This window comes from Convolutriloba macropyga, chromosome 8 (genome assembly GCF_964194025.1).
Source record: "Convolutriloba macropyga chromosome 8, txConMacr16.3, whole genome shotgun sequence".
Taxonomy (NCBI): domain Eukaryota; kingdom Metazoa; phylum Xenacoelomorpha; order Acoela; family Convolutidae; genus Convolutriloba; species Convolutriloba macropyga.
Genome location: NC_134475.1, coordinates 6,866,809 through 6,881,907, shown reverse-complemented (window position 1 = coordinate 6,881,907; position 15,099 = coordinate 6,866,809). Strand labels below are relative to the sequence as shown.

The 15,099-nt window shown below is 34.5% G+C and overlaps 1 protein-coding gene across 10 annotated transcripts in view; it reads left to right on the top strand.

Annotated features, from left to right (window-relative positions):
- Positions 1–15,099, top strand: part of LOC142344422 (transmembrane protein 94-like) — a 138,476-nt gene that overhangs the window by 80,820 nt on the left and 42,557 nt on the right. For 8 of the 10 annotated variants that reach the window (XM_075396049.1, XM_075396042.1, XM_075396043.1 and 5 more), the window contains one exon: positions 451–537. The exons of 1 other annotated variant lie outside the window; for it this stretch is intronic. In XM_075396049.1, coding sequence (XP_075252164.1) covers positions 451–537 — 87 coding nt within the window. Of the gene's footprint in view, positions 1–450; positions 538–596; positions 684–15,099 lie in introns of all 10 variants that reach the window. One more of the 10 variants, XM_075396044.1, reaches the window with a different exon arrangement.

Sequence of the window (15,099 nt, the reverse complement as noted above, 5' to 3'; positions counted from 1 at the left end):
CTCGCGTAACTTTGCTCGGAACATGAACTTTGTAATTGAAACGCGAACTTGAAAACTTCGCGCTGTATATAAGAAAATCTAGCACTGCAGAGATCTGGCATTTTAAAACCTGCTCTTGCGTCTTTCAAGAATGGCGATCTGTCTCTGTGCGTGAGTGCTCTGATTAATTGCTCTCACCCCCCCCCCCCTTATTGAGCTAAAGCTAGCCTCCCTAAACCGTAGCTAGTTACGGACAAAACCAACCGCTGGCCAGTTGTTTGAGAGCGATTCGCCCGACGTTGTAACAGAAGTAATGTTAGGAAACCTTAAACTGCCGACAAGATCGGGAGGGGAGCGGGGGGGGGAGGGGGGAGGGAGGGAGGGAGGGAGGGAGGGAGGGAGGGAGGGAGGGAGGGAGGGAGGGAGGAGGAAGCAAAAGCGTATTGGTTTTGTTGTGACTGTGCTTTTTAGCTGACCGGTCTGTTTATCAACGGCGTCCTCTTCATAAAGTTGGGACACTACGTCGGACACCAAATAGAGATGTACTTGCTACATCAGGTCAGTGACACTTGTGACCTTGACACCGCCGTTGTTCACCTTTTGTCCTCTATTTTCAGCTCACCTCTTTCTTCGCTAGAGGCTTACTCTTTATACTAATGGGCCCACACGTGGGCTCAGCCCTCGAAATGTATTGCCTCTTACAGGTAAGAAAACAACACAACCCTGTTAGGGCTACTTCGTAAGCAGTAGTCAACTCAGAAATCTTGGTGCTATTCGGGCTACTGATCGAAAGACGACAGTTAATCCACTGCAACATAGTTAAATGATTGAGAGTTAGAACAGAAGTGATGATAATTTTAACATCATATCATAGTTTTGCAACACTGCAACACTTGTGTCGGAGATACGACTAACTAAGCTTATATGAAAATGTTATTTATAGCTTTAGTGACCTCGTAACTAAGTATTAAATTTGAACCGATTCAAATTGAACGTATGTTGTTTTTCATTTGCAGTCCTAATTTTATCACCCTCAATATATTACTGTCCTTTCGATCAATTGTCCGCGCACTGTAAAACACACCCCCAATAACGCCTCCCCAAATAACGACATTTTTGCTACGTCGAGTGTGAACAAGAGCCAACGACAACTTGGAGTATTGATTTTGTTTTTTTTAAAAAAAAATTGGCTAATTGCGCAATACACGGTCACAACTACCTTTCCAAGTGATGAAAATGATTATGCGAATTAGTTTACATAGGCTCCATCCAGATTTCTGAAGATTTTAATTAATACTAACATAAAACGTGAAAAAACTCTTAGTTGTCGTGAGTTCTTGTATCTGGTCTATAACTATTACACCCCCCCCCCCCACTGCTTCTCTAAATAGAAGCTACAATCGATGATGAAGACCCCCAAATTTGGTCATTTTGTACCAAAAGGACCAAGTTACGGTGCGTTTGAGTATACTCGGTATAGTGGATGAGTGAGATGAGGTTAGTCTGTTGCTATTATGGAAAAGAATGGAATCGTGGTGGGCCTATTGTCAGCCGACATACAAATTAGCCGATCGGTTGTTAATCGACAATATAGCCCGAGACAAATCAAACATTTGGAGATTATGAGATATTTCATGATCATAAAGCTCACACTATAACGATAAACAGATTCGAATTACAATGATGCGTCACATTTTAGAAATAATTTAGGACATGCGTATCTTAGTATATTTCCATATTGACTAACTTTGTCCCAATAAATGTCTAAATGAGATTATGGGGGGGGGGGGGGGGGGGGGGGGTTGTAAGCTTTAAACGGCAAAACCGCTCTTTGCACATCGCCATTTTGTCTGACAATTTGACAATTGGACTGTGTTCTAATCTGTATGTCGTTAATGTGATAGCCCCGAATGAAATGAATGCTGCGTGAAAAAAGGTCAATGTGGTGAAATAGACTATAAAGAAAAGTGGGCAAAAGATAGTAAATGGTGCAATATTGTATGCAGTGGCGTGATGTGATAGTGTTATGTTAACAAAATGTAACAGTCTGGTGTCTATAGTTAAATTAAATACCCCATATTGACTCACAATATACCCACGCAAAAGGCCATACTTCATCAGACAAATACTATCGTGATAATGACAAATCGTTCCATTCCTTTTTGAGATTTTTTTGTGATTGACTTGAAGCAGTAGCAAAATTTACAAAGTGACGGAGTTGGTGGGCTGGTTATACAAAGTTAAGACTCGTTCTAATAATTAAAACGTGAATTGGAATAAAAACACTTGAATACGATTTTGAGTTTGATTTTTTTGAACAACAATAAAAACTTTGAGCTGTTTCTAAGTTCCTTTTTTGCTGAATTTTCTTTCAGATAGAGATATTCAATTAGTTGAGTGTTTTGCCTATATGGTTTTGGGATAATTTCAGTTGCTGTGGTAGCATACAGTAGTATGCATTTTTAATTGCTCTTGAACGAAGTTCATAGCAATTATTGTAAATGTTTGTGTCTTTTTTATGCAAATCTTTCGCTTGACCTTTATGCTCTTTTCTTCGGGAATATTGTTTGACTTCTCAAGTGACTTTTTCACGCTTTCGTTCTTCATTTTCGGGTGATCTCTATTGCTCTCAATCCGAAGTAAAGTTGCTAATATAGAGTCGGCTACAGCAAAGCAAAAGTAAGGGCCTGATAGGCGAGCGGTTACTGCATCTAGTTATGGAGCGGGAGGTCAGTGGGTCGAATCGCGGCGGGGGCAAATGTTTTTCTAGCCGCCTGTCGTTCGAAAGCAGTTCTTCCGACATTAGTCGGTTTATGTTTATTGGGGTTGCTGTAAACCTTGATTCAAAACTTCATACCATTTTTTTTAATTTATCCAATTGTACTATGACTTTTAATCTTTCCGTGTATGGTAAAATTTATCCAATTGTACTATGACTTTTAATCTTTCCGTGTATGGTAAAATTTATCCAATTGTGCAATGACTTTTAATCTTTCCGTGTATGGTAATCAGTGTCTCGTGATGCATAAATGAACGCATAAATGTTTTTCCATCCCTAATGTGTGTCTGATTTTTATTTCGTTTTTTTTAGATGGTTGTTTTTGCCAAGGTTTTCAAGAAGCGAAATCGTATAAACTCTTTTATTAGCGTGAAAAGTTTTCAACTTAGAGCTTTGTAACATAAAATGGCTTCTTGGCTGCATATTTATTTGTTTTGGAAGTATTAAAGTAAAACATTCAGAGTACCGTGGAAGAATTATAAAAAACAATGATTATAACCAGTAGCATCGCTAATATGCGTTCACGCACAATCTTCTAGCCGTCAAATAACAAACAAAGCATTCATCGTGATGAATGAAAGGGAGTTAAAATTTTGTGTCATAGATGAGCATTTTAAATTCCAAATTTTACTAAGTTTGTCTGATTGTGCTGCATATACAAGTCAAGTATGTTGACCGTTAACTATGTTTTGACTTAGTCTCATTTTCGTCAGAACGCGTGTTGAATTTTTTCTCAACAATGTGACAAGATTTGTGAAACAAATATTTTGAAACCCTAATTTTCGCCCATTTCTATCAAATTTTGATTACTTTTCTTGATTATCAATCCATTTGATATTGTCCATGTAAAATTTAGTGAAATTTAAACACAAAACATGTTGTTGTTAAGCTAGAGCAAAAACTGTGGATTTTTTTTCAAATTTGTTGTAAATCTGGTAACAAGGTTGAAAACGTTGATTTCCAGAAAAGAGTTTGAAATAAATAAAACAATAAATAAAACAATAATTAGAGAAAAGCGAATGATTGAGTAAAAAAGAGGTGGTAGTTATGAGTAATGATTTTAATCACTCAGTTCAAATAGTCGCTACTTAGCCTCTTAGTAACCTCAAATAACAGCATGATTGCGATTGTTCTCATGGCAAAGAATTCATTAAAATGGTTAAAAAATCTAGATTTCATTTGAAAATTTTCAACTACTTAGGTACAAGATTTTTTTGTTCACCTTTTTTGTGAGAGCAGTGGTAGTTTTGATAATGCAGTGCCATCTAGCGCCCATGTGTATATAGAATAAATGTTGACCTCAGAGTCGAGAAACAATTATTCTCTTTGCCTGAGGTTGAAAATTATTTCTACAATCCCAATATTTTATAAAAGTACAATAAAGTTGGTACATTTGTTAAAACTTGACTATCATATATGAAACAAGAAAACTCATTTTGACGAGATTTGTAATGTTTTAAATTTATAGATTAGAGCCCCATTCGGTAAAATGATCTTTTATAATTTGGTAGACATGATGTCCAAGTCTCTATTTGAACTCGAAAACTGGAAAATAAACAATTTTTTTGAAGCTGAATCTTGATATTTTTCGCGACTGAATTTTTTAACCCCGATAAGTGGAGTTCAGTTAAAGACAGAATTTTCCCTGTTTTTGACAAAATTTGTTGCAGAAGCGTCTTAAATAAAATTTAGTATAACACTGCCAAGCTAATTACGATAAACAGATTTTTTGTTTCTAACGTAATCTGAAATTCATGCAAAAAAAAAAGAAAAATGCTTTCATCAAAAGACCGGCCCGATGACAGTAGGAAGAGCACTATAGGTTTGGTACATGAATTGATTTGTGTTGTTCTTACCTAAAGAAAGGGCGGAGAACATTAGCTTTAGAACATTAGCTGTTATTAATAGCCGCCCTCATCTTCTCAGCCGGCTATTATTGCGCTCGTATTTTTTTTTTACTTCGTCAAACTTTTTTTCGCTTTACCATTTTGCCGCTTTTTCGACATTTTGCGTGAAATCTTTTTGACTTCTCTAGGCTAGTTTCTCTCTTCTCTCATTCTCTTAAAAGTGAATTTGAACATCAGTTGCTAAGCAAAGCAATTCAAAATGAACAGAGTCGGTATAAAAAATTGAAGTCAGAAATAGAAACGGGATAAACCCATAAAGCCCAATTTTAGATGCCCGCTATTTGAACGTCGTTCCTATAAGTCTTAGTTACCACCTCTAATGCTTATTGGTGTTGATAGTAGCCCCTGTAGCCTCTCTCTAAGAAACAGAAGTATGTTCAACTACGAAATGCCATCAAAATAAATTGGACTTGAAAATTATTTTTGTACAAAAATCTTTTTTTTTTCAATGTATTCCATTCGTTCAATCCCAATCATGCTTAATGGAATCAACGGCGGCTATTTTCTGGCAATCTGCCGGGTATGTTTTCAATTGTCAATTACTGTACTGTGTATTTTTAAAAAAAAATTTGTTTTTTATTTGCTCTCGAACGAAATTTGAAGCAGTTATTTTAAGCTTGGTGGTCTTTCTATGCACACTTTTCGCTGGACCGTTTCGACTTTTTGAGTGACTTTTACGCACTTTACTTTTTCGTTTTGCGTGATCTAAATTGCTCTCTCATTCACAAGTGTCAGCAGTTGAACTTATGTTTTAACTAAGTTTCTTAATTTGAGTTTGGATTAAAAACCTATGATCAATTTTGTTAAAAATTTTTATCCGTCTTTTGGTTGAATTTTTTATTTGAAAAATTCAAGCATTCATTTTTGACAGCAATGCTAATAAAGTGAACTTTTCTGGGGGTGAATCTATGGCTTGTTGCGTTGGGTATGTGAGTTCAAGTGGCTTTCTTAATCGCCAGATTCTGTTATCAGTTTGCAGCTTTTTATTACTGCAAAGTTATTTTTATTACCGCTATCATTTGTATTTGCTAGTTTTTAATTCTATACTTTTCGGACCCATTATTGAAAGCAGGGGCTATCTTTAGAAAAATTCAGTTTGCCTTTATTCTGTTTTTCTGAGGCGCGGCTGGTTTCATTTTATTTCTAATTACTGTCTCGTCTACTTCACTTCCTTTATCGGAGATTTTTTGTCAGTGAACTTCAACTTGTTCACAAATGATGTCAGAAATTGCTTAGCATAATATTTCGGAAATTGATGCGGATGCAATTCTTGATAATAACTGGAACAGAAAATTATTTGAAAAAGAGAAAGCAAAAAATATCCTCTGGATATGCTCAATAAGAAAGATACGATACCAGACAAGAGAAGCGAGAAGGCACTGAAATCAAAATTTTGATTCGTTAAAGAGTGTTTATCTTGTAGCTGTTGTAGTATACAATATAGAGACAACTGAAACCATTTGGTTCTGTAAACATATTCATATTTCGACAATGATATGTCGAAAATCATTTATTGTTTTTCTCCCCCATTTTACTGATTTGACCCTCTTTCCTTTTGTATACACTTATTTTAGGTTCTCTCACAACCATGACCCTGTTTTACTAGCATAGCTCTTTTGTTGTCTTATTTTTCCAGCAATTGAGTTAAATATCTTTCCGAGTGGGTATTAAAAAATCTAGCAAACGCTGTGTGGCTACGAAATCATTTTGCGTTTAACTCATTTCAATTTCCAAGTTTCAAAATGTTATGAAACTTCAAATTTCTTGTTTTTGTAAAGGTTTGTGTATGCCTTGGCTGACCCAATTTGGTCTTATCAAGATAGAAAACCAGCTAACTGATAAAAGGCCAGAAAATTGGACGTTCAAATTCTTAAAAAATGGGTTTTCCAAATTTAAGAAAAATTCTACGTTAAGAAGCAAGGGCCCAGTGCCACCAAAATTTTTAAAATTATGATTCGGGAGAAAGTGAAAAGGCGGTTATTCTGCTATTTTTAGCTTGTGGTAAAAACCTTAGCAAAAGAATCTTGAAGGACTGACTGTAAGATCATCTATTTGGCAAAGTTGGCAATATTAATTTTCGACTAAGTATGTGATTATGCTCTTCGTTCGTCTATTTGTATGCTATCCTTAATTTATTTTTGTTTACTTTAAGTTTATTTGTTCCGTTAGCTCCTAAAGCGCTCAATTCATCTCCGTTTTTACATGTGCTATTGTGTGATTTTATTCAGTGTTTAAACTGAAAATAATTGTGAGCTTTGGCAGTATTTAGAGCGACTGCTGTTCGAAAAGCAGCTAGTTGTTGTCGTTCGTATTCTGGTTGCTTCGTTGCTTTAGAACTTTTTTGGCATTGCTTTTTAGCGTGAATAGTTAACTCAATGACATCGAATCGCTGTGGTGCTCAAATAAAAACTCTGCATCAACAAGGAAGCTCGGTAATGTGCGTTCGCGCATAATGTTACGACCCCGTATTGTTCCCCATAATGTTCTCCTTTTTCACTTAATTGTTTTCCAAACGCGGAAGAGATAGAAAACTTTCAAAAATCTACTTTTCGAAAATAAATAGCGTTTGAATAAAATAATTGTTTTAAACTCAAACAAGTAAAGGAAATAAATAATGCCGCTTTAGAGGGCCGATAAAATATGACATTAACGAGACTACGAGACAAGACAAACAACAAAAGCAAATGGCAGAAACAAATATTAATTACGACAAAAACTCTAGGTCTTTTTTTGAAAATAACAAGATCAAAATCACGTAAAGCATCACATAAAACCCAAATAATTTCAACATCTTGAAAACCATAAGCTATCAGCTGAAACCATTACATAGGTCCATTTATAACTCACATGAAGCCATTGACATCTTTCATTTTCCAGAACATGTATTGCGTCCAACAAAAGGACGACAAATACTGTCAACAATAAAAAAATAAATTGATAAAATTACGTGTCAAGTCCATTAAAACTATGCGCTATTAATGATGAAAAAGTACTTATGCATAACCGGGCCTGCGTTCAATGCCGATGCGACGTGTCTTCATTTTGTTAATGTTACAAGACAGACAACAAAAATTAAAGTCTTTTTTGAAACCTATTAGAACCAAAGCCAGAAAACCATTACGTAGAGCATAAAAGTCTGGTTTAGATGAAAATTTTAATTTAATGGAAGAACGTGGTCTGTGATTAATGAGAATAAACTACATAAGATGACAAAATAAGATTAAAAAGGGGGCGAAGTTTAAAAAGATGCTCATTTAAAACAGTTCTATTACACCTCCCTAGGGAATCATTGAGATCTGTAATTATTCAGATTATATCATACGACTACAAAAAGAACCACAAGTAATATGAAAAATTTAAATTTCGTTACAAGTTTGCGAGAAAAAGGTGTCGAAGCCCTCGAAAACCCATAATCTATTCTTTGAGAACAATAGATATGTTCAATTGCGTCTTCTTTCAACGCTATTATTTAAAGTGACTTTTCATTGAATTATTATTGTGACAAGACAAAGACCTCTAAAATTGACAACCCTCCAAAAAATTTATGAAAAAGCAAACAAAAAAAACATTTCTTAAAAGAAAAAGGCAGTGACGACTAATTTTTAATTTCCTGAAAAAATGGCAGCTCTTGGTTTAGAATAAGCTACAAGTTGACAGAAAAGAGATAAAAAAGTTGCAAAAGTTCAAAAATTCACTGTTTTTACAAGACATAGACAATTGCAAAATAGTAGCAGACAAAAACTCACTCAAACTAAAAACTCAAAAACAAGTTTTCTCAAATAAATGGTTGAAGCCTTAAATTCCACGAACCTTTAACCGAAAATATAATATATGTTCATTGGGTCTCATTTGCACGTAAATTAGATCTTTTAATACTTACTTAGATCTTTTAAAAATACTTTGAATCGATCCTGTCGTATAAAATCTCGGTAATTAAAATGAAGGAAACCGAAAATCAGGCAAAATTCATAAAAAAGACAGCGCCCTATACCTTTCGATTAGTTTTTTATTGTAAAAACCACGATTAGAATAAAACTAGCCTTGGTTTTTCTGCGCATCCTTTAAGTAAAGTTCTTGTTCCAATTGTTATTTTTTTTGGACAAAAAAGTCAATATATAAAAAATAAATGTTGAATTTTGGATAATTTCGAGTTTAATTAGAATTGTACCGGCAAATTTTCAATTCCAGAACTCTCATAGCAAGCGGAAGTGAACCAAGCCTTGTTTGGAAGTTGAGAATTTTTTCCGCAGTTTCAGGTTTGTACTTCCGGCAAAATTAATCAGTTTGCTAAAGAAGCATAATTGGTGCATTTTTAATGTAAAACCGCTGACTTTTTGAAATTTGAAATTATTAGCCACAATTTTCTATAAATTTCGAACGAAGCAGTTCAGCAACACTCCTTTGTCTTTTACGTGGAACCAATACTACTATTGTTAACGATTTAAACATATTTTTATGCTAACTTGAGCATTAAAACGGCAAATGTCAGCAAAACTAACAAATTAAACAAATCTTTGCAAAAATTTAAACCTCGATAACTCCGTGGAGAAATCGAAATTCAAAAAAAGTTTTCCATTTATATTATACGCCGGGCGGTCTTTTTAATGATATCACTCAGTTTTCCACCATGAATATATCGATTGTCCAAAATTGCCTGAACAAAAAGAAAGCCAGTCGAGCAAGGTGGGTTGGAACAATAAAGAGCTTCACGCTTCTGTGCTTTAGCTCAGATTCTCCGTCTTTTTCTAAATAATATTTTGTGAGACGATCAAAAAAAGCAATTCTTTTCGGTGATATAGTTAGCTTGAAAACTTTCAACTGAATGGAGTTATTGATGGTGAGATATGCTTGTAAGTAAGTTAACTGGCTTGATTAGCAATAAGAAATTCAAAAGGACTTAGAGCTTTTGATTTTTTATAGAACAGTTGTAAACATTTGGGAAGCTGAAGTAGCAAGCAGTTGATTTGAGTTTCTAGTTTCAAAGAAAGAGAAGTGAAGAGGAAATTTTATAAAAAGGTGCGTTTTTTTTATAAAAAAATTAAAACTTAAGTTTTTTCAACTATCAAACTGCTGTATAGGAACTCAGATTGGTTTTTTTTATTTCGGATTCTGGCAACTATTATTATGCACATTTTGTATAAAAGCAGAGGAAATTTTTAATCAAACTCTGGAAATTAAAATATAAAATGATTTCTTCTATGGACTCCTCGGTTTTTTGTCTACTCTGCTGTTCGTCTCTGCTATTTTTCTAATGCAGTGCAACGTGAATGAACGGGTAACATGACGTGTCACAATATGTGTCACAATGTTTCTTTTCAATTTTTTCTTCACATTTTTTTAACAAGCCGCTTGACGCTCATTTTCGGTTTACTTTTTTTCACGTGTCGAAAGTGGAAAGTGATTTTTTTCTCATGTCTTTATTTCACTGCTATTATACTTCTTTCTGGCAGCGATAAACTCTTTTCAAGTAATTTTGAAGTTAAATTGAGTAACTATTATTTTATCAGAAAAAAAATGTACATTCAAATAACTTTTTTCAGTAATTTTAACGTCATTTGAGGTTACTGTAATCCCCTTCAAGGTGCGTAAAAGACTCTAATGTAATTAAAGATGGTTGGTAATAAAACAGTCTGGCAAAAATGACATCAACTATTTGAATTGTCGAAGAACTTGGGTTCAAATAGTTTCAAAGAATTTTTCAGAGAATGTAAGATTGCATCAACAACTTCAACTAAATTCCGTATCCGTTGCTATCTTTGTGATAAAACTTTTCTTTCTAATTTCGTTCTTGGGCAATCTGCCCGCTATGTTTGATGTTATGTTTTCTTTTAACGCTGCATTTCAATCCCTTTTCATCTATTAAAGAGTTTTGTTATTTTGGTAACTAAGCCTGTCTCCTTTTTTACATCTTTTTTCAACTGGCGGTCTTCAACGCCTTATTTATTTTTTGCAATGTCTGCAAAATTTTAATGTCATTAGAAACATTGCAACAATGGAAATCTTGATTGTTTACCTACTTTGCTGAAGGCAAATTTTGTATCACAAAAATTTAACCTGGGTATATTTCTTTTCATGATAATGAACTTAAGTTCTGTCTGAGTTATGTTTATCCTCATTAAGAGGAGAAATTGTTTTTGCAGCTCAGTTATGACTGCTCAGTTTCCTCCAAATCTCTTTTATTGCCACTTAATGGCCACTGAATTTAATTATTTTTACAACAGGGGCGTGTTTTCCTATGCTACTCCACAAATAAAAAATTGCTTGTTCTTCGTCAGTGTAAAGCTACGTTAATAAAATGGAAAATAGTATTTCGTGTTTTAAGAACTCAAGGGCATAGTTTCGTAATACCTAATGAAAAAAGTTTTATCAGTATTTGATGCATGTATTCTTATCATATTATAGATTGATCGAATGAAAAGTATTTTTAAATTGGTGCATTTATGGAAGTAGCTACCTAGGAGCACACCCGTTCTAACCTGCCTGAGAGTTTAGTCACTTTGTTCTCTGTAACAACAGCACTTATTGACTGAATTGAAACAGCCTGGTGTGAGAAAGAAAATGATCGTCTTTTTGTCAAAAACTTTTGTTAGTCAGCTGGAAGATATTTAAAAGATCCTTTTCAGCTTTTTCAAATTGTATTTGATCTTTATACAAATCTTTATACTACCGATATTTGCTATGGAAGTAAAGTTCTCAAAAATCTTTCACTTTTTCACGATACAAATTACGCTGCGAAATAGAGGCACGTGATATAGAATTTTAGGTCAAAATTTAAATTAGAAATCTACTGGATAGAGTAAAATAGTTAATCAAAGCCCCAAATAGAGTGAAACAGATTCAGTAAGTGTGATTCAAATGAGCTAAGCGGAAAAATTCCATTTTCAACTTTTTATTCATCCAGCAATTTAGTTTCGTATTTTTAGTTTCGTATCCAGCAATTTTTAGTGGTAATGGTATGCTCAATAGTTGAAAACAGCGCTACTTCCAATGTTATAGTTAGAACGAATAATCTAAAATATTAGCCGACTTTAGAATCGTTCGATCTATTCTCTTATTTTAAATAATTAAATTTAATTTGAATGTCTAGTTTTTTTTCAAAAATTGCTCAAATTTTACTCTTCTGGGCAACATTTTACGATTTTATTTTAATCTGAAAAAAATAGTTCTAGCAAAGTGAAATCAAGTTTAGGCTTTAGTCAGTTTAGGTTTTCAAATTTTAGTTTTTTAAAATAAACAACCTTGAGAACAAATAAAGCATGTGTAATAACCCGAATTTCGCTTTAAAGTCGATCTTATTACCGTCAAGCTATCAGAACGGATTAAAAATAGATTTGAATAATCTTAATTTTAAAGAATAAATTTGTATTATCAATTAACTTGGTTACCATGACTAGGTTTATAAAACAGCAGATCACCAGTTCAACAAATCAGTTTTCAGCAGTTCATATAAGTTTTCCAGATATGAAATATATTTTTCTATTCTCCGCACTTTGGTCAGGTAAGAATAAAAACTCATAATTAATTAAACTTAATCAATCATGTTTTCATTTGGATTCATACAATCGGTTTTCTACTAGGATAGTGGAACCCACAATATCTGGTTTGCAATTGGGATACTGAAACCCGCACAATCGAAAGTCATGAGACATTAAGGAGCCTTTTTTGCCTGCAGCTGGCTCACAGTTCTGCGCTTCTTGCTATCAACATTATAGCGTTTCCTCGCATTAGTTTGACTGAAACCGATTGCGTAAGCCTGCTGAAAGCAACTGACAAACCAGCTGAGTACAAACTTCTGTTGTCAGTGAGCAGAGCTATTCGCTTCAATTTCTCCAAATGATTCAAAAGCCATGGGAATAAATTGAGCCGGTATGGGAGCTGCCGATAACCATGCTCCTTATTGTGGCAGAGAGAGTGACAATAAACGAGCTTTTTCTCTTTCGGACGTTTGATTTTCAATTATTTTATTGAGAGCAACTTCGTCGAGGACTTCCTGTATTTTGCTTTGAGTAAGCTCCAATATTGACAAACCATTTTTTTCGTCAATCATTTTGGAAAAAGTGTGATCTGCTGTCGGACGTTGGCCAGTTATAAGCTCTACTAATGTAGCAGACTGCGATACCGTACCAATATAGGCTGCTTTTATCTGATCAGACGCTCGTCGGATTCCAAATCCAGTCTCATTGATAGGCAAACATGCTTGATGCCATGATTCATTGGACAAGACTGTTCCCAGTATATTCTAAAAGGTTGTGCTTTGAAGCGAGTCAAGTTCCTCGAAAATATTTATATTTTCCTCTGATGGTGTATTGCAGCGCAGTGAATACACCACTTGTGGTGCACCCAGGCAACTACGTAGAATGCCAAGAGCACACTGTGGGTCGTTTATGTACTCGAGGTTTTCCAGTAACGCTTCTGTATCGAGGAAGCAACGAATCGGGGGGATCCAACAGCAGCACCCAGTTTTTCAAGTCCTTCTCTACTGTTTCTTTTAATTCTGCTATCGATCGTGTTCAGAGCTCCTTTTGACCAGACCTCACATTTGTCTCTTCTGAGTTCTAGGCCGCAAGTTTTGCCCGATACAGTCAATGTGTCTAAAGCCTCGTTCAGTTCGGGTTCTGTTCCAGCAATAATACCATCGTTAAGTTACCAACAGTGTTGGGTAAGAAAAATAGATTGGAGGCTGTAAGGTCAAAATTTTTAATTAATTATCCAGCTTTCGAACTTTTCTACAGGCAAGCTGCCGTTTTCTAGTTTCTCAATTGTCATTGAATTGACTGTAGTCGAATGAAATAATGCATATCTTTTGAGCGCAGTATTTAGGCTAAAAAACAAAACAATTTAGCCTTGTATTAAAATAAAATGACTATCAGACTTGAATTTTTTAGTGGTTGTAATAGTAGTACCCATTAGTAATAGCAGTAGCACTAGTTGTAGTTGTAGTAAGTATGTCTTCTGAGGGTATAAAGTATTTTGATAAAATGGTAGCATAAAGAGAAAAATGATACAAATTAGGTAAAAGAGCTAGAAAATTGGAAGCACAATTGATCAAAAAATCATGCTATCATGCTAACATATACGCCTAACTAAGGTACCATGTGCAAGATACGTCATAATCATGTTTATCGTTTCCCATTGCCATTATTAGATTCTGAGATGCTTTATTGGATTTATAAATATCCTTGAAATGATGCTGAAATTGAGTAAATCCGCGGCCTCACTTATAAAACGTTCAACTGAAAGAAAATTGATTTCCTCTATTTTTTTCTCGGCTCGTGTGATTGTCAGCTGTTCACGAACAATAGTTCATAGGTTTAAGACCTTGGACTCCAACTTGAAAAATCTGTCAAAATGTATGCACTTCTCATTGTTTAAGATTTCCTTTAAAACACGTATATCACGCTCGGTTATACTCGCTAGTTAAGAGTATTTTGGCAGAGTTTGATGTTTTTAGTAAGGAGGAGTAGTCACATTTTAACCAAAGCACCAGCCATGGATATTGAACTGTTCTAATCTTCGTAGATCCAAGTTTTCAGGAAACCAAGCGTGGTATCTATATAGTAGAACCGACAAAATACATGACTTGAAAAATCTAAATTTAACTGCTGATTGGCGATTAACACGAATACTGTGCGTTAGGTAATTGATTGATTGACTAGCTTTGTTTGATTATTTTTATTTGATTATGAAGACTCCACTTCAAGGTTTTGGATACCTTAATTCCACGATCCGTAATATTATAAAGCGAAGATATCTCGACATCACCGAGAAATATATTTTCCAATGACATTCTACCCAGATGTAAATATCGGCTTTTAGATGTATTTAAAGGCAAATAGTTACAATAAGCGCATAATCGTAACGAGTGTTTATCAATTTGAGCACTCTTCAAGCAGAAGTCGCATTGGCAGAGGAATGTTGTGTCGTCAGCGTAGCAGAAAAAGTTCGATACTTCGGGTATGTTGATCATGTCATCAAAGAGAATAAAATAAAACCGGTCCTAACACACTTCTTTGAGAAAAAACCACTATCAACTGGGAGGCTATCTGACGTAAAAGCATCTAATTTAAGACATTGTCGTCTAGATGATAAAAAAAATGTGTGCCTGCTCATTGTTGGCTGCGTTTGTTATTAGTTCTGTTACATCCCTTGGTTGTTTCGCTAAAAAAATGCTGTGTTTTTTGCCGATTGAGTTTTTTTTGGCTAAATAGCTGTTTTATGGTCTACAGATTGGAAGTTTTTGGTACTCATTTCATTTATATGCAACTATATGCAATTTATGTCACAGAGTTTGGTTCAATTTGAGTTTCTCTCAATTCTCTACTTGTCCTTCATACTTTGTCTCTCATTTTTTTTCTACTATATTGTTGTTTGCCATATTGGTTCTCATTGTGTAAACGTTTACTTAATATCTTGTCATTGGTTTCAATGACTTAA